This window comes from Oncorhynchus nerka, linkage group LG9b, assembly GCF_034236695.1.
Source record: "Oncorhynchus nerka isolate Pitt River linkage group LG9b, Oner_Uvic_2.0, whole genome shotgun sequence".
Taxonomy (NCBI): domain Eukaryota; kingdom Metazoa; phylum Chordata; class Actinopteri; order Salmoniformes; family Salmonidae; genus Oncorhynchus; species Oncorhynchus nerka.
Genome location: NC_088424.1, coordinates 17804055 through 17823221, shown reverse-complemented (window position 1 = coordinate 17823221; position 19167 = coordinate 17804055). Strand labels below are relative to the sequence as shown.

The window sequence follows — 19167 nt, the reverse complement described above, 5'->3', positions numbered from 1 at the left end:
GTATTCCCCATTGAAGTCAATGGGGCTGTGATGGTGAACAGACAACCATATGCTACCATGGCTGTAGCATCTCATGAAAACCCATCAGACCATCTCACGTATGACAGCATATGACAGGGACACATCATGCGGTGATGTGCTACACACATTGACACGGTCACTTACCTTTGAACTGTGGAATTTCCCCCGTGGGACTCTTAGGAAGGCCTTTATGGCAGGCGTCGCTCGTCAAGGCAACCGTCACCCCACAGCTCCCCAGCAGAAAGCCTATCTGCTGGCTCCCTGCATCCTGGAGAGGGAAGAGAGGAGAGAGAAAGCGCGAGAGAGAGACAGAAGAGGAGAGAGGCAAAGGACAAATCATTGCTTTTTTCCCACATTGTACATGGAGCATGTGTTTATGTTCAGTGTATTCATAAATCCATGAATTATCATAATGCAAAATATAATACTGTACAAACATCATAAGGTATACTGTGAAACCCCCCGTCTTTGCTCTGGTGTTTTACGACTATCAAGAGTGTATATTTAGGTTAGAAAAACAGTTATATTATCCCACTGTTCACATACTGCATGGTCATGTGTAGCCTGCGCTCTCTGTCTCGCTCTCAGACATTGTGTGGGTGGAGGAATAAACCCACACAGGCTCATATGGAGTAGATAGCAACACTAATAGAAGCAGGCCCTGCAGCTCTGACATCACAGCCTGTTCTGCTGTGCAGCTAGGGGGTTTCCTATTCCTACACTACAGTATACAGCCACTGTCTCAGCCTCTCCATCACAGCTGCTCTCTCTGTCTCTCTGATAAACTGGGCTCACAGCCCTGCCTCTCGTCCCGCCTGCCTACTTCTTCCCGCCCGCCTGCCTGCCTCTTTCTTCCTGCCTTCCTGCCTCTTTCTTCCTGCCTGCCTGCCTGCCTCTCTTCCTGCCCGCCTGCCTCTCTTCCTGCCCGCCTGCCTCTCTTCCTGCCCGCCTGCCACTCTTCCTGCCCGCCTGCCACTCTTCCTGCCTGCCTGCCACTCTTCCTGCCTGCCTGCCACTCTTCCTGCCTGCCTGCCTGCCTCTCTTCCTGCCTGCCTGCCTGCCTCTCTTCCTGCCTGCCTGCCTGCCTCTCTTCCTGCCTCTCTTCCTGCCTGCCTCTCTTCCTGCCTGCCTGCCTCTCTTCCTGCCTGCCTGCCTGCCACTCTTCCTGCCTGCCTGCCTGCCACTCTTCCTGCCTGCCTGCCTGCCACTCTTCCTGCCTGCCTGCCTGCCACTCTTCCTGCCTGCCTGCCTGCCACTCTTCCTGCCTGCCTGCCTGCCACTCTGCCTGCCTGCCTGCCTGCCACTCTGCCTGCCTGCCTGCCTGCCACTCTGCCTGCCTGCCTGCCACTCTGCCTGCCTGCCTGCCACTCTGCCTGCCTGCCTGCCACTCTGCCTGCCTGCCTGCCACTCTGCCTGCCTGCCTGCCACTCTGCCTGCCTGCCTGCCTGCCACCTGCCTGCCTGCCTGCCACTCTTCCTGCCACTCTTCCTGCCTGCCTCTCTTCCTGCCTCTTCCTTGCCTGCCTCTCTTCCTGCCTGCCTGCCACTGCCTTCCTGCTTCCTGCCTGCCTGCCACTCTTCCTGCCTGCCTGCCTGCCACTCTTCCTGCCTTGCCTGCCTGCCTGCCTCTCTTCCCACTCCTTCCTGCCTGCCTGCCTGCCTTCCTTCCTTCCTGCCTGCCCGCTTCCTGCCTCTCTTCCTGCCTGCCCTGCCTGCCTCCTGCCTCTTCTCTTCCTGCCTGCCCGCCCGCCTCTGCCTGCCTCTTCCTGCCTGCTTCCTGCCTGCCCCACTCTTCCTGCCTGCCTGCCTGCCCTTCCTGCTCTGCCTGCCTGCCACTCTGCCTGCCTGCCCGCTCTTCCCCGCCTGCCTGCCCTGCTCTGCCTGCCTGCTCTTCTTCCTGCCTGCCTGCCTCTTTCTTCCTGCCTGCCTGCCCGCCTCTTTCTTCCTGCCTGCCTGCCCGCCTCTCTTCCTGCCTGCCTGCCCGCCTCTCTTCCTGCCTTCCTGCCTGCCTGCCTGCCTCTCTTCCTGCCTGCCTGCCTGCCTCTCTTCCTGCCTGCCTGCCTGCCTCTCTTCCTGCCTGCCTGCCTGCCTCTCTTCCTGCCTGCCTCTCTTCCTGCCTCTCTTCCTGCCTGCCTGCCTGCCTCTCTTCCTGCCACTCTTCCTGCCTGCCTGCCTGCCACTCTTCCTGCCTGCCACTCTGCCTGCCTGCCTGCCTGCCTCTCTGCCTGCCCTGCCACTCTGCCTGCCTGCCTCCTGCCTGCCTGCCTGCCACTCTGCCTGCCTGCCTGCCTGCCACTCTGCCTGCCTGCCTGCCACTCTGCCTGCCACTCTGCCTGCCTGCCTCTCTTCCTGCCTGCCTGCCCCTCTGCCTCTCTTCCTGCCTGCCTGCCTTCTTCCTGCCTGCCTGCCTCTCTTCCTGCCTGCCCTGCCTGCCTCTCCGCCTCTCCTTCCTGCCTGCCTGCCCGCCTCTTCCTTCCTGCCTGCCCGCCTCTCTTCCTGCCTGCCCGCCCGCCTCTCTTCCTGCCTGCCTGCCCGCCCTGCCTGCCCGCCTCTCTTCCTGCCTCTCTTCCTTCCTGCCTGCCTGCCTGCCCGCCTCTCTTCCTTCCTGCCCGCCCGCCTCTCTTCCTGCCTGCCCGCCCGCCTCTCTTCCTCCTGCCCGCCTGCCCGCCCGCCCGCCTCTCTTCCTGCCTGCCCGCCCGCCTCTCTTCCTGCCTGCCCGCCCGCCTCTCTTCCTGCCTGCCCGCCCGCCTCTCTTCCTGCCTGCCCGCCCGCCTCTCTTCCTGCCTGCCCGCCCGCCTCTCTTCCTGCCTGCCCTTCCCGCCGCCTCCCCTCTTTCTTCCTGCCTGCCGCCCGCCCTCTCTTCCTGCCTGCCCGCCTCTCTTTCTTCCTGCCTGCCTGCCCGCCTCTCTTTCTTCCTGCCTGCCTGCCCGCCTCTTCCTGCCTGCCTCTCTCTTCCTGCCTGCCTGCCCGCCTCTGCCTGCCTCTCCTGCCTGCCTGCCTGCCTGCCCGCCTCTTCTTCCTGCCCTGCCCGCCTCTCTTTCTTCCTGCCTGCCTGCCCGCCTCTTCTTCCCCGCCTGCCCGCCTCTTCCTGCCTTGCCCGCCTCTCTTCCTGCCTGCCTCTCTTCCTGCCTGCCTGCCCGCCTGCCTGCCTCTCTTCCGCCTGCCTCTCTTCCTGCCTGCCCGCCTCTCTTCCTGCCTGCCTCTCTTCCTGCCTGCCTGCCCGCCTCTCTTCCCTGCCGCCCGCCTTCCTGCCTTGCCCGCCTCTCTTCCTGCCTGCCTCTTCTTCCGCCTGCCTCTCTTCCTGCCTGCCCGCCTCTCTTCCTGCCTGCCTGCCCGCCTCTCTTCCCGCCTGCCTGCCCCGCCTCTTCCCGCCTGCCTCTCTTCCCGCCTGCCTCTCTTCCCGCCTGCCTCTCTTCCCGCCTGCCTCTCTTCCTGCCTGCCTCTCTTCCTGCCTGCCTCTCTTCCTGCCTGCCTCTCTTCCTGCCTGCCTCTCTTCCTGCCTGCCTCTCTTCCTGCCTGCCTCTCTTCCTGCCTGCATCAGATAAACAGCGAAATAGTTAATTGAGCTGGGATGAAGAGAGACAGACAAGGAGATAGAAAGAGACAACAGACAGAAAGCAGAGGGAGAGAAACAGAGGGAGAGAAACAGAGGGAGAGAAAGAGCAGAAAGAAAGAAGAGTGATGTGTGAGTAAGCAAGATGGGGGAAAAGGCAGAGAGGTGTGAGAGGTGGTAGGGGGGAAAACACTCCCCAGCGTCACACGGTGATGTCATTTTGAATAGTTCCTCGTATTCATGCTAGAGACATACCGTTTCTTGTCCTGGCTGCAGCTCAATTTCTATCCATATAATGCTTGCGCCTATTCCATAACATATGGCTTGTAATAGCAGGCTTTTTTTGTATTTTACCCCCTTTTTCGATCTCATCTCATCGCTGCAACTCCCCAACAGGCTCGGGAGAGGCGAAGGTCATGAGTCCTCCGGTCATGAGTCCTCCGAAACATGACCCGCCAAATCACACTCCTCAACACCTGCCCACCCAAAAGCCAGCAGCACCAATGTGTCAGGGGAAACACCGTTCAACTGGCGACCGGGGTCAGCCTGCAGGCACCCGGCCCGCCACAAGGAGTCGCTAGAGCGCGATGAGCCAAGTACAGGCCCACCGGGCAAACCTAACTCCCCTAACCCGGACGACGCTGGGACAATTGTGCGCCGCCCTATGGGACACAGCCCGGGAATGAACTCGGGAGGCCCAGCGGTCTTTTTCTACACATGAGGATGCCGACAAGAAAATCGCCACGAAATCGTCTGTAAAACCCGAAGCGTTTGTGCTACAAACTAAACCACCATCGAATGATGACTCTCACGAAGACGACAAGCTTTACGTCAGACGTCTGAAGTCATTTTGAAGAGGTCGCCTCACAAACCCGACGGTCCAGACCGACCCGTTGGAGCTACAAGCTAATATGTCACCAATATCAGAGCTTTCTTCGTTCCCTACATACTGTAATATCAAGAAGAATGAGCCCTTCAGTGTTCAACCCACGCTCCCATTACAAATGTTCCTGTAAATCGCAGAAATTAATTGCTTGCCACATTTTCCATTATTATTGTAGCATAACATAATAAAATGGTTTGAGGAACAGCTGAATGATCCCAGCTTGAGTGTGATGACTACAGTATACGAGTACACTATCAGCGAGGTTCCCCCACAGAGAGTGAAACTACAAAGTCTTGTTTAATAATGCCAATTGGATCCAGATGCTGAGGAGCCATAATGGCCGTCTGGTTTCTCTACGGCACTCCCCAGAGATATTACACCATGACAACTGTAAGCAAGGAAAGTAAGCCTTTCCGAGCCAGAATGGCCCATAGGGCTCGAGCCTGTCCCTGTTTCTGTAGCGTGAGGCAGCTTTGGCGTACGAGTACACCCCCTGGACAGGACTTTAGTCACACAAGTGTTAATAAGCCAAGTTACTCCCTCTGAGCACACAGCGGTTACATCTCTTTAGTCCTAGTCAGAATTTCATTTCTGTATAAAAACCTGTATGCATCCAAAACACACCCGATTCCTATGGGCCCTGGTCAAAAGTAATACATAGGGAATAGGGTGACCATTTGGAATGCGCCTCCTCCAGAGAGAGAACCAAACGCTCCCACATTCCTTTCCCCTGCATGTTCCTCTGTCTGACTGGCCCCATGGGCCCTGGTCAAAAGTAGCGCACTATAGAGAATACGTTGGCATTTGGGACAAACTCTGTGCTCTTGCACTGTAGCGTAGCACACATCAACAGGCCACTGACTCCTCTCTCTCTGGATGTCCTCCACCTCCCCCAGACCCCCAGACCTCTCTATGGCCACGATGAAAAGCTTTGATCTTCTGACTGAACGACAGAGCCAGATCTGGTCCCACTAGGACGTGAGCAACCTCATAAGAGAATAACATACCCCCTACATCCAGGAGACTACACTCTTGTATTTTGATTTAAACTTAAATTTACATACTTTATCTCAATGAGAATAAAACCTCTCTTTTACAAGACAGACCTGTTCACTCGCAAAACAATCCCTCTATTCTCCTGGTTCTACACACTGCTAGGCAACAGCTATTGTCCACTGACCACCAACTCTACTATTGCTCTGTTGCCCTCAGCTAGGTTTAGACGGTTGTGGTTTGCTGTGATCTAGTGAACTATAAAACAGATGGCTCTCCTATTCTTAGCACTTTGCCCTGTCATATTCAAGGTTAGAACTACCTTTCTATGGGCTCTGATGCTTCTAGCCTTGAGATGCATTTTTGATTACATATTAAAGTGAAATACTGTAGATATGTTAAGTATTGCTTACTAGATGGTGTACAATGAATTCTGTAACCACTTCCTCTTCAAATTCTGGTTTATTCGGGAAATGCTGTTTAGAAGAGGACATTGTATTATCGTATCTTTGTACTCCCTGACAAAACTTGGTTTCCAAGGAACACGCCATACAAATAAAGGCATTTTAATTAATTATATGAAGAGTGCTATGGTCCTACTTTCTTTTTGATGACCAACTTTGACTTCACCAGACAAAAGGACTGATCTCCTTAGATCGGCAACTGCCGGCCCGCCACCCACCTTTAAAAGGTCCTCGGATCAACCCCAATGGTGTTCGATGGGGTTGAGGTCAGGGCTCTGTGCAGGCCAGTCTAGTTATTCCACAACAATCTCGACAAACCAGCTCTGTATGGACCTCGCTTTGGGCACGTGGCATTGTTTTGTGCTGACATTGCTTCCAGAGGCAGTTTGGAACTCTGTAGTGAGTGTTGCAACCAAGGACAGATGATTTTTATGCGCTATGAGCTTCAGCACACGGCGGTCCCCATTCTGTGAGCTTGTGTGGTCTACCACTTCGCGGCTGAGCCGTTGTTGAAATGTCTAGGTTCAACTTCACAATAACAGCACTTACAGTTGACTGGGGAAGATCTAGTAGGGCAGAAATTTGACGAACTGACTTGTTGGAAAGGTGGCATCCTATGACAGTGCCACGTTGAAAACCACTGAGCTCTTCAGCAAGGCCATTCTACTGCCAATGTTTGTCTATGGAGATTGCATGGCGGTGTGCTTGATATTAAACAACTGTCGGCAACGGGTGTGGCTGAAATAGCCGAATGCACAAATTTGAAGGGGTGTCCATATACTTTTGTCTATATTGTGTAGCTACACACGTAGCACTGACAGCAAAGGGCCAAGTTTACAAGGCTACAGTACCTCTGCTCTTTTCTCTTTGTCACATCATGACAGTTGACACCCTACTGTCAACACTTATGAAGAGAATGAGTCCTATGACTGCCCGACCTCTTTGGTCCAAATGCTAACATTGCTTCACCTCTCATTCACTTTTCCTCCTGTTATTCCTGAGTCCCAAATGGCACCCTATTCTCTATACAGTGCACTACTTTTCACCAGAGCTGCATGGGCCCTGGTAGAAATAAGTGTACTACATCATAGGGAGCCATTTGGGACACAAATGTTGCACTAAAAAGGGGAACTCCACCTGTCTTTCCTTTCATGCTGCTGGCCTCAATGACCCAGGAGGACACACACGTACAGTGTGTGTGTGTGTGTGTGTGTGTGTGTGTGTGTGTGTGTGTGTGTGTGTGTCCTTACTTTTCTCGTAAGTGGCACTTCGATTGGCACAGGGACAACCTCCGCCAGGAGGCAGCCATAAAAGGCAACCATGAAGGCAGCCGGGTCGTTGTTGGGAAAGACCAGAGCCACCTGTGGACAGATAAATCACAAAGGTTAGACAGAGTGAAATGGTAATTATATAATAGTAATGGGCAAGGGGGACTAACCCACCCTTATATAAATGGTTGATTACCAATAGATAAACCTGTAGACGTATTCTGATTTGTGGAAAAAGTGGAAAATAACTCATAAGCTCTGATAACTGAACAGATAATGGTTTAGGCCAGTGTTGTAATGTCGGAAAGCCCCAAATAGAGGCGATCTCCAAAATATGACATCCTAAGATATGAAAACAACAAATGGTAAGTTTTCCAACTTGAAAGAAAGGAGATTTGAATAGAAAATGGAAACACTTGATACGCTCTGATAATCTAAGATCTGTAAATGTGCCTCCATTGGTTAAGTTGCTGCAGAAAATCTATATGTCTGAAATCTCACCGCTTATTGTAAACTGAGGAGAGCATGACTAAGTCTTAGGTCAGTGTTGTCATGACAACAACCCCCCAAATAGAGCCCAAACTCAACATCTCCTAAAATATGACTACGTGCCAAGCAATATATGAAAGCATGCTGCTAACGTTATCATCCCATGAGCCCGGAGTCAGTCAGTCTGTTGAGGGAGTTTTCCACCCAGTGACAGATGATCAGCGATGTCTAAACCGTGTTCATACAGGGGGGACTCTTTTCTCCTCAACACTGGAGCAACAGCATTAGATTCTGTCCCAAATGGCACCCTATTTCCTACATAGGGCTCTGGTCAAAAGCAGTGCACTATAAAGGGAATAGGGTGCCATTTGGGACGCTGGCTTTGTCTGCAAAAGGGGCTGATTGAGCTTCAGCAGCAAGGCAGGCAGCCTTATCAGAACAGTGGAATTGTGAACTCTCACCGAGCATCTGGGCTCTTGCTCTCTCCTTCTCAAATTCAAAAGGGGCTTTATTGGCATGGGAAACATATGTTTACATTGCCAAAGCAAGTGAAATAAACAAAACAAAAGTGAGAAGAAATTCTCTCCCTCTCTGATAAAAGCCAACGCCATCTCCCCTAGACACTTTCATCTGCCTAATGCAGCTCTCTCCTCTCCGGCAGGCCCCAGCACAGCTCACTGATGGATAGATCACATCACAGAATCACAATGCTTCAACACAAAAAGAGGGCAACTTCTTCGATCCAGGAAGTCATGCCATCATTCTAAATAACAATTTGTCCTTAATTGACCTGCCTGGTAAAATAAGGCTTGACTAAAAATACATAAATAAATAACAAATATCCTGTTCAATAGATTTCTGTCTGGAGACAGTGGATAGTGGCGTCATTGGAACGCTTATCTGGTGCTAGTGCATGTTGGATCAGATGTGCACCAGGTTGCATTCTGGCCTGGGAGCAGGGGTGATAACAGTGTGTGTGTGTGTGTGTGTGTGTGTGTGTGTAGAGAGAGATAACAGTAAACTTAACACTAAGTGCTGTTAATGGCTCCCATGTTGGACAGAGAGCCATAAAATACTGTAGCTCTGATTAGACAGCATCTGGGGGGTGAAACAGAGTGCACCTGTCTGGATGGAACACAGCATTACCTTACTGCATGTCCTCTACATTATCTGAGTCTCAAATGCCTCAAACCATATTCCCTACACAGAGCACTACTTTTGACTGGAGCCCTATGGCCTTATGCGCATAAGGAGAGTAAATCATTTCTGGGTGCTGTTAAATCTTTTTTGCAGAGCTTTTCAATGTCACCCTGCAAAATGCAGGTTTTCTTCCATTTCGGTGTTGTCAGCTGTGACTCATCCCATTCTGCTAAACCTCCAAGCAGCTCTAGTGGGACTTATGGGCTTCAATAAACTATTTTTCTATGAAAAGTATAATCAATGCTACTTTATAATTTACAGGGAGGGGGTGGGAGAATAAACTTTCTGTACAGTAATTAACCGTTCCTCTCTAGTTAATGAGGAAACACACTCATAGCACCAGCTTGCTTGCGTCCCAAATGGAATCCTATTCCTTTTATGGGCTCTGGTCTACAGTAGGGCACTTAAAAGGAACTGGGGTGCCACTTGGGATGCAAACATTGACTCAGTTTCCTACCCAGCAAAAGAAGGGGAACAAACCTAGATGAAAGAAACAAAGCAACATCCTCAAAATAGGATGGATGCTGAGGAGAATTGAGTCAATGGTGGCGTCCCTATTCCCTATACAGTGCGTCCCAAATGGCACCCTATATAGTGCACCACTGCCATTTTGGGACGCGGCCAATAGGTAACGGTTGCCTTTTAGTAATGCACAAGTACCGGTATATCAAATAGCAGAAAAAAAAAAAAAGAGTGGGGCAGTATGGTTCTTCATTACAATCCTTACTTGTAATTTAAAGCTGATGACATGTTGTGTAAATGGATACCTTAAGTGGTAAATCACTTTCATTTGAGAAGAAAGGATTGCAGCAGTAGCACAGAGAGCAGTAAAACAGGGAGCAGTAGCACACAGAGAGCAGTAGCACACAGAGAGCAGTAGCACAGAGAACAGTCAGTAGCACAGAGAACAGTCAGTAGCACAGAGAGCAGTAACAGAGAGCAGTCAGTAGCACAGAGAGCAGTCAGTAGCACAGAGAGCAGTCAGTAGCACAGAGAGCAGTCAGTAGCACAGAGAGCAGTCAGTAGCACAGAGAACGGTAGCACAGAGAGCGGTAGCACAGAGAACGGTAGCACAGAGAACGGTAGCACAGAGAACAGTAGCACAGAGAACAGTAGCACAGAGAACAGTAGCACAGAGAACAGTAGCACAGAGAACAGTAACACAGAACAGTAACACAGAGCAGTCAGTAGCACAGAGAACAGTAACACAGAGAGCAGTAACACAGAACAGTAACACAGAGAACAGAGAACAGTAGCACAGTAGCACAGAGAACAGTAGCACAGAGAACAGTAGCACAGAGAACAGTAGCACAGAGAACAGTAGCACAGAGAACAGTAGCACAGAGAACAGTAACACAGAACAGTAACACAGAGCAGTCAGTAGCACAGAGAACAGTAACACAGAGAGCAGTAACACAGAGAGCAGTAACACAGAACAGTAACACAGAACAGTAGCACAGAGAACAGTAGCACAGAGAACAGTAGCACAGAGAACAGTAGCACAGAGAACAGTAGCACAGAGAGCAGTCAGTAGCACAGAGAACAGTAGCACAGAGAACAGTAGCACAGAGAACAGTAACACAGAGAACAGTAGCATAGAGAACAGTAACACAGAACAGTAGCACAGAGAACAGTAACACAGAGAACAGTAACACAGAGAACAGTAACACAGAGAACAGTAGCATAGAGAACAGTAACACAGAACAGTAGCACAGAGAACAGTAGCACAGAGAGCAGTCAGTAGCACAGAGAACAGTAACACAGAACAGTAGCACAGAGAGCAGTAGCACAGAGAACAGTAACACAGAGAACAGTAACACAGAGAACAGTAACACAGAGAACAGTAGCACAGAGAGCAGTAGCACAGAGAGCAGTAGCACAGAGAGCAGTAGCACACAGAGAGCAGTCAGTAGCACAGAGAGCAGTCAGTAGCACAGAGAGCAGTCAGTAGCACAGAGAGCAGTCAGTAGCACAGAGAACAGTCAGTAGCACAGAGAACAGTCAGTAGCACAGAGAGCAGTCAGTAGCACAGAGAACAGTAACACAGAGAGCAGTAGCACAGAGAACAGTAACACAGAGAGCAGTAACACAGAGAACAGTAACACAGAGAACAGTAACACAGAGAACAGTAACACAGAGAACAGTAGCACAGAGAACAGTAGCACAGAGAGCAGTAGCACAGAATATCTAAAGGGAGAGCATACAGTAACTCAGATACTGTACGTCACGTGGAATAACATTCGTGTTGGGTAACATAAGTAGCCAGAGTAGTACCAAATCCCAGAAGGACTGCAGTAATACACACCAGGCAGTGTCCTGAGCCTGAACACAGGAGATTAAGCCTGGTGGCTGGTGCTTATCTTGGACACTGGGGTGGACATGATGCTGCTTGATGCTCTGTAAGGCCTTCTCTCTGAATGTAGACACAGGGGCTGGAGCTCACACACAGGCCTCTTCACCCAGTCTCTCTCCCCTTCTCCCTCACCCATACCTCCCCATTCACTCCCTCCATCCTCCCCCCCTTCACTCACCCGGTCTCCAGGTCTGAGCATGGGTTCCTGCTTGCTCCCCAGCTTGTGGAGGATGTTATAGGCCACCTTTATACTCCGCGTCCAGAGTTTTCCTACAGGGACCAATCAAAATAAACACTGGTTATCGATCTGTTTCAGAGGCTGTGGATCCAGGACAAAGACGGCAGCATGTTTGTAATAGACTCACTCCAAACCACCTCAGGAGGAAGAGGAAACAGAGAGCACATCAAAGAGCAGCATGGGAAACAATAACATGTAGGCTGCTTGAGTAGGTCATGTTTGAAAAGTACAATAAAATGGACAATACAATCTCGTATTTTATCTCATCGTAGGAATCTCTGGTTAGTCGGTGATAATGTTTTAGCATTTTCCAGGATATGAAGGTAACTTGAACCTCCCTTTTTGGATGATGAAATAACTATTTGGCTCAAAATTAAGTTTAACATTCCTCACAACTGAGGAAAGTTCTTTTAGTCTTCAGACAACTGAAATGTTTGGTGTTTAGTTGGACAAGTTGAATGCTCCATTCAGCATTGCTGTGAGTGTTGTGTTAGGTGACTGATGGCAGTTCTGTGTCTAATTCAACATGGCAGATGCAGATATTATGCATGATCAATCTCCTGTAATGGTGTGTTGTTCTGTACTCCAAACGAGTCTTTTGATTTCCATCAGAATTAATGAATTAGGGCGGGAGGGAGAGAGGGAGGGGAGGAGGGAGGGACGGAGCGGAGGGACCCAGGGGATTGAGCAGAGGGGCGGAGGGACCCCAGGGGGATTGAGCTTCAAGTGGGGGGAAGAAACGACAAAAAAAAAGCATTTGTACTAGTATTAAATGAGAAAGCAGACAACTTGCCGGTGTTGTAGTCATTACAGCACACCGTAGCAAAATGTTTTAATCCATTGTGTAATGGAAAACGAAAATGAGCGTTTCTTATTGGACAAGTTCAGATGGTCTGTCCCTGTTTCAGTCTGTTTTCTTCCATTTGCTTGCTAATGATTAGGACCCAGCTCTCATCTGCCTGGTTACTGTAACTATTCTCCCGATGCTGAGAGGAAAAGAAAGCCGAGGGTGTTCCTTGGAGGTTTCTGAGCTTGCATGGTGACAGTGTCCATGCGACGGTTCCCGTCTGTTTGCGTCTCAAACTGCACCCTATTCCCTTTAGAGTGCTCAAATTCCCCCCCACAGCCCTATGGGCCCTGGTCAAAAGCAGTACACTAAAACAGGGTATGGGGTGCCATTTGAGACACTCTGGTTTTCCTTTGAGGGCTGACTGACTCAGTGGTGACATGGGGACTGGGTGACATCAGAACTGGCAGCCTGGGAAGTGCTGAGTCAGATGACAACTTCACTCTAGGGATGGACATGAATAGAGTACTGGAATCGATCTCTAACCAGAGAGCACATCTTTTTCAAATAACCTTAAACTATTTGGTAGAATGTGCTTTGTGGCTCTGCCCAACGAGCAAGTGAAGTTGTCTTGAAAACTACGTTCATTTGCTTCGAGTCTAGTGTTCCATTTGTACATTTGCATTTGCGTGGCACAACAAAAATAAACCAAGCATCATACCGTTCTTCTCCCTAAATTCCCTTCCCTCCCTTTCCCCTTCATATCTCATTCACTCAATTGCGTTCTGACCGCACACACACACACACACACACACACACACACACACAAGCTCCCATTAGGTCTACCCAAATAAATGCTCATAAAAAAACAGATCTAACTCATTGGGTACATAAGCTAGATGTCTTGCCAAATGACAACAGTTTTATCACAAATTCAAAATGGACAAGTCGATTGAAGTAGGAAAATATAAGTTCCAACAACATGCTGCAGTTTTGAGATAATTGCGTCCCGTCTATTTTCCTGCTTAAGCTACTTTTCAGACGGCCAGTGTCATTTAGAATTGGTTAGCCTAGGCTATAACCCCCACACACATGTTCCCCACTCAAAATATGCAAAAAAACATCAATTGGCTAAAGACAAAGAGCGTATTTTCATCAGAATCATTAAGCCTATAGGTCTACTCATCAAACTGATGTCGTGGCCGTAATTCATGCAGTGTTCAACGTGGAATTGTTCATCCATTTAGACAATTCCAAAGAACAGGCAGAATAAACTAAATTGAACATTTTTTATTTATTTATTTTTTTACCTTTATTTTACTAGGCAAGTCAGTTAAGAACAAATTCTTATTTTCAATGACGGCCTAGGAACAGTGGGTTAACTGCCTGTTCAGGGGCAGAACGACAGATTTGTACCTTGTCAGCTTGGGGATTCGAACTTGCAACCTTTCGGTTACTAGTCCAACGCTCTAACCACTAGGCTACTCTGCCGCCCCAACATCTGTGTATCTATTTCAAAAATAAAAAATTTTGGTTTGTAACCCTGGGAAAAAAATATTTCAACTTGCCAAATAGAGCCCAATTTCAAATGATCTCTCTTTGAGAACAGCTGTTCCAAGCAGATGAGCATCACTTCACATGGGCAACTTTTATTATTTTATTTATAAAAATATCCGGTTCTATTTTATTCTGTTATATTACATGTTTGTTTTTTTACTATAAAATAGGTGTGTCGACTGTGATAAGGGCTCGGGAAATAAGAGCGTCTTTGTCTGCTAAATTAACACAACAAGGCTATGCAATTGCACAGCCATAGGCTTCTACAAGCAAGCACCACTGCTGAGGTTACTGCCTTGCTGAAGATTGTGTTCCACGATCCAAATTAACCAGTTGATATTACGGTTTTAAAAAAAGCATCTTAACTTGCTTTATTGACTGAATTTACTGTATGTGGGGCAATTTAGTAATTATGATCTGTTATTTGTAATGGTTATCATAAATTAGGGTTAACTCTTTACTTGACACAACATTATGACATGGTCACAACCCTGTCAACAACTGACATAAGTTGTCATAACATGGTCCTCCTAACACTGTAACATGGTCCTCCTAACACTGTAACATGGTCCTCCTAACACTAACATGGTCCTCCTAACACTAACATGGTCCTCCTAACACTGTAACATGGTCCTCCTAACACTGTAACATGGTCCTCCTAACACTAACATGGTCCTCCTAACACTAACATGGTCCTCCTAACACTGTAACATGGTCCTCCTAACACTGTAACATGGTCCTCCTAACACTGTAACATGGTCCTCCTAACACTGTAACATGGTCCTCCTAACACTAACGTGCTCCTCCTAACACTGTAACGTGCTCCTCCTAACACTGTAACGTGGTCCTCCTAACACTGTAACGTGGTCCTCCTAACACTGTAACGTGGTCCTCCTAACACTGTAACGTGGTCCTCCTAACACTGTAACGTGGTCCTCCTAACACTGTAACGTGGTCCTCCTAACACTGTAACGTGGTCCTCCTAACACTGTAACGTGGTCCTCCTAACACTGTAGCGTGGTCCTCCTAACACTGTAGCGTGGTCCTCCTAACACTGTAGCGTGGTCCTCCTAACACTGTAGCGTGGTCCTCCTAACACTGTAGCGTGGTCCTCCTAACACTGTAGCGTGGTCCTCCTAACACTGTAGCGTGGTCCTCCTAACACTGTAGCGTGGTCCTCCTAACACTGTAGCGTGGTCCTCCTAACACTGTAGCGTGGTCCTCCTAACACTGTAGCGTGGTCCTCCTAACACTGTAGCGTGGTCCTCCTAACACTGTAGCGTGGTCCTCCTAACACTGTAACGTGGTCCTCCTAACACTAACGTGGTCCTCCTAACACTAACGTGGTCCTCCTAACACTGTAAGCGTGGTCCTCCTAACACTGTAAGCGTGGTCCTCCTAACACTGTAGCGTGGTCCTCCTAACACTGTAGCGTGGTCCTCCTAACACTGTAACACGTGGTCCTCCTAACACTGTAGCGTGGTCCTCCTAACACTCCTCCTAACAACGTGGTCCTCCTAACACTGTAACGTGGTCCTCCTAACACTGTAACGTGGTCCTCCTAACACTAACGTGGTCCTCCTAACACTAACGTGGTCCTCCTAACACTAACGTGGTCCTCCTAACACTGTAACGTGGTCCTCCTAACACTGTAACGTGGTCCTCCTAACACTGTAACATGGTCCTCCTAACACTGTAACATGGTCCTCCTAACACTGTAACATGGTCCTCCTAACACTGTAACATGGTCCTCCTAACACTGTAACATGGTCCTCCTAACACTGTAACATGGTCCTCCTAACACTGTAACATGGTCCTCCTAACATGGTCCTCCTAACACTGTAACATGGTCCTCCTAACACTGTAACATGGTCCTCCTAACACTAACATGGTCCTCCTAACACACATGGTCCTCCTAACACTGTAACATGCTCCTCCTAACATGGTCCTCCTAACACTGTAACATGGTCCTCCTAACACTGTAACATGGTCCTCCTAACACTGTAACATGGTCTTCCTAACACTGTAACATGGTCCTCCTAACACTGTAACATGGTCCCTAACACTGTAACATGGTCCTCCTAACACTGTAACATGGTCCTCCTAACACTGTAACATGGTCCTCCTAACACTAACATGGTCCTCATAACACTAACATGGTCCTCATAACACTAACATGGTCCTCCTAACATGGTCCTCCTAACACTGTAACATGGTCCTCCTAACACTGTAACATGGTCCTCCTAACACTGTAACATGGTCCTCCTAACACTGTAACATGGTCCTCCTAACACTGTAACATGGTCCCTAACACTGTAACATGGTCCTCCTAACACTGTAACATGGTCCTCCTAACACTGTAACATGGTCCTCCTAACACTGTAACATGGTCCTAACACTGTAACATGGTCCTAACACTGTAACATGGTCGTAACATGGTCCTAACACTGTAAATAAGGGCATGTACAGTGCCTTCAGAAAGTATTCTCCAACCTTGAATTTCTCATTTTGTTGTGTAAGACTGAATATAAAATCAATTAAAATTGAGATTTTTTTGGGTCACTAGCCTACACACAATACCTCATGTCAAAATGGAATTATGTTCTTATTTTATTTTAATTCATTTTATTTTTTACCGATGAATAAAAACATCAAAAGCTGAAATGTCTTCAGTCAATAAGTATCCAACCCCTTTGTTATGGCAAGCCTACATACGTTCAGGAGTAAAAATGTGCTTATCAAGTTAAACAAGTTAAATGACTGTGATAGGAGAAAACTGAGGACGGAGCAACAACATTGTAGTTACTTCACAATACTAACCTAGAGTGAAAAGCAGGAAGCCTGTACAGAATACAAATACTCCAGAACATACATCCTGTTTGCAACAAGGCACTAAAGTAATACTGCAAAAAAATGTGGCAAAGCAATTCACTTTTGGTCCTGAACACAAAGTGTTATTTTGGGGGCAAATCCAATACAACACATTACACCGAGTACCACTCTCCATATTTTCAAGCATACTGGTGGCTGCATCATGTTATGGATATGGTTATAATCGTTTTTCAGGATAAAAAGAAATGGGGTGGAGTTAAGCACAGGCGAAAACCTGGTTTAGTCTGTTTTCCACCAGACACTGGGAGATTAATTCACCTTTCAGCAGGACAATAACCTAAAACACAAGGCCAAATCAACACTGGAGTTGCTTACCAAGAAGAATGTGAATATTCTTTAGTGGCCGAGTTACAGTTTTGACTTAAATCTGCTTCAAAATCTATGGCAAGACCTGAAAATGGTTGTCTAGCAATGATCAACAACCAATTTGAAAGAGCTTGAAGAATTTTGAATGTTTTATTTTATTTAATCAATTTAGAATTTAGGCTGTAACAATAAAATGTGGAATAAGTCAAGGGGTATGAATACTTTGAAGGCACTGTACGTGACCAGTCTATCTGGTTATATGATTCTAATGGTCATATGCTTCTTGACAGTGTCATATAGTGTATTTTCTTAGTCCAAGTAAAGTGACAGGATGGTCATAATGCTTTTTGACAGTGTCAAAGTGTAAAAATATGACTTTAAAGAATTCATTACAACATCAAAGGATTTAAGAAACAAACCTTGAAATGAAAGGAAACTTCTTGGCAGGGGAAAAAAAACACTGTCATAACCACCCATAAAATAACACAATTTATGACAGGTTATTAGACATATTATGACAGTAAAGTGTTACCAAATTAGGCATTGTTGCGATCTGTTGGCATATAGATATACGAGCATGTTTTTTTCCAGTGCAGGCCTGGTGTTCTAAAAATAAATACACACACACACGTTCAAAAGGTTGGGGTCACTTAGAAATGTCCTTGTTTTTGAAGGAAAAGCACATTCTGTACATTAAAATAATATAAAATTGAGCAGAAATACAGTGTAGACATTGTTAATGTTATAAAATGACTATTGTAGCTGGAAACGGCAGATTTTTTAATGGAATATCTACATAAGTGTACAGAGGCCCATTATCAGCAACCATCACTCCTGTGTTCCAATGTCACGTTGTGTTAGCTAATCCAAGTTTATCATTTTAAAAAGGCTAATTTATCATTAGAAAACCCTTTTTCAATTAAGTCAGCACAGCTGACAACTGTTGTTCTGATTTTAAAGAAGCAATAAAACTGGCCTTCTTTAGACTAGTTGAGTATCTGGAGCATCAGCATTTGTGGGTTCGATTACAGGCTCAAAATGGCCAGAAACAAATAACTTTCTTCTGAAACTCGTCAGTCTATTCTTGTTCTGAGAAATAAAGGCTATTCCATGTGAGAAATTGCCAAGAAACTGAAGATCTCGTACAACGCTGTGTACTACTCCCTTAACAGAACAGCCCAAACTGGCTCTAACAAGAATAGAAAGAAGTGGGAGGCCCTGGTGCACAACTGAGCAAGAGGACAAGTACATTAGAGTATCTAGTTTGAGAAACAGATGCCTCACAAGTCCTCAACTGGCAGCTTCATTAAATAGTACCTGCAAAACACCAGTCTCAACGTCAACATTGAAGCAGCGACTCCGGGATGCTGGCTTTCTAGGCATCCCATTTTCCAGCTACAATAGTTATTTACAACATGAACAATGTCTACACTGTATTTCTGATGAATTTGATGTTATTTTAAATGGACATTTTTTTTTGCTTTTCTTTCAAAAACAAGGACATATATATATATATATTTTTGGCATACTCAAGTACGTGAAAAAAATAATAATGTGAATACTCGAACAGTCAAAACATCTCAAAATGCCCATCCCTATTCCACACAGAGAGCAGCCTCCACCAACGCCTCAACCACACCTACCCCCCATGCTGATGTCACACCTACACTGTGTTTACACCACACTGAGGAGGATGGGGGTGAGGTGTGTGTGTATGTGTGAGTGTGTGTGTGTGTGTGTGTGTGAGTGAGTGAGAGGGTGAATGTGGCTTCTCTTTCTGTCAGAGACCTCCAGGCGATCTTAACCCTACAAACTCAGTGGCTCTCTACTGATTCAATCTACTGCGTAGTAGATTCTACTCAGTCTGGGGAGATTATTTTTTAATCAGCCAGCTATGTCTTCCACTGTGAAATAAAACAACTATTAGAGCTGGATTATTGCATAAACTACTCGGTTTGGGAGTTTGAGATAAACTAATGAGGGCACATGACTCATGCATAATCATCATCTCTATTAATAGACCATAGATGGTGAATTATGGAGACCATTACCTTCCTAGATACACAGCACAGTTTCCATGATAAGGGATTTCGTATTGGAATTACATAGGCCCAAATGCCACCCTATTCCCTATTTAGGGCACTGCCTTTGAACAGGGCCT

General features: G+C 47.3%; 1 protein-coding gene across 1 annotated transcript in view; it reads right to left on the bottom strand.

Moving 5' to 3' along the window:
- LOC115114359 (disco-interacting protein 2 homolog C-like) overlaps nt 1-19167 on the bottom strand; it is a 264239-nt gene that overhangs the window by 42193 nt on the left and 202879 nt on the right. The window contains 3 exon segments of the mRNA XM_065013382.1: nt 166-289; nt 7167-7277; nt 11405-11496. Coding sequence (XP_064869454.1) covers nt 166-289; nt 7167-7277; nt 11405-11496 — 327 coding nt within the window.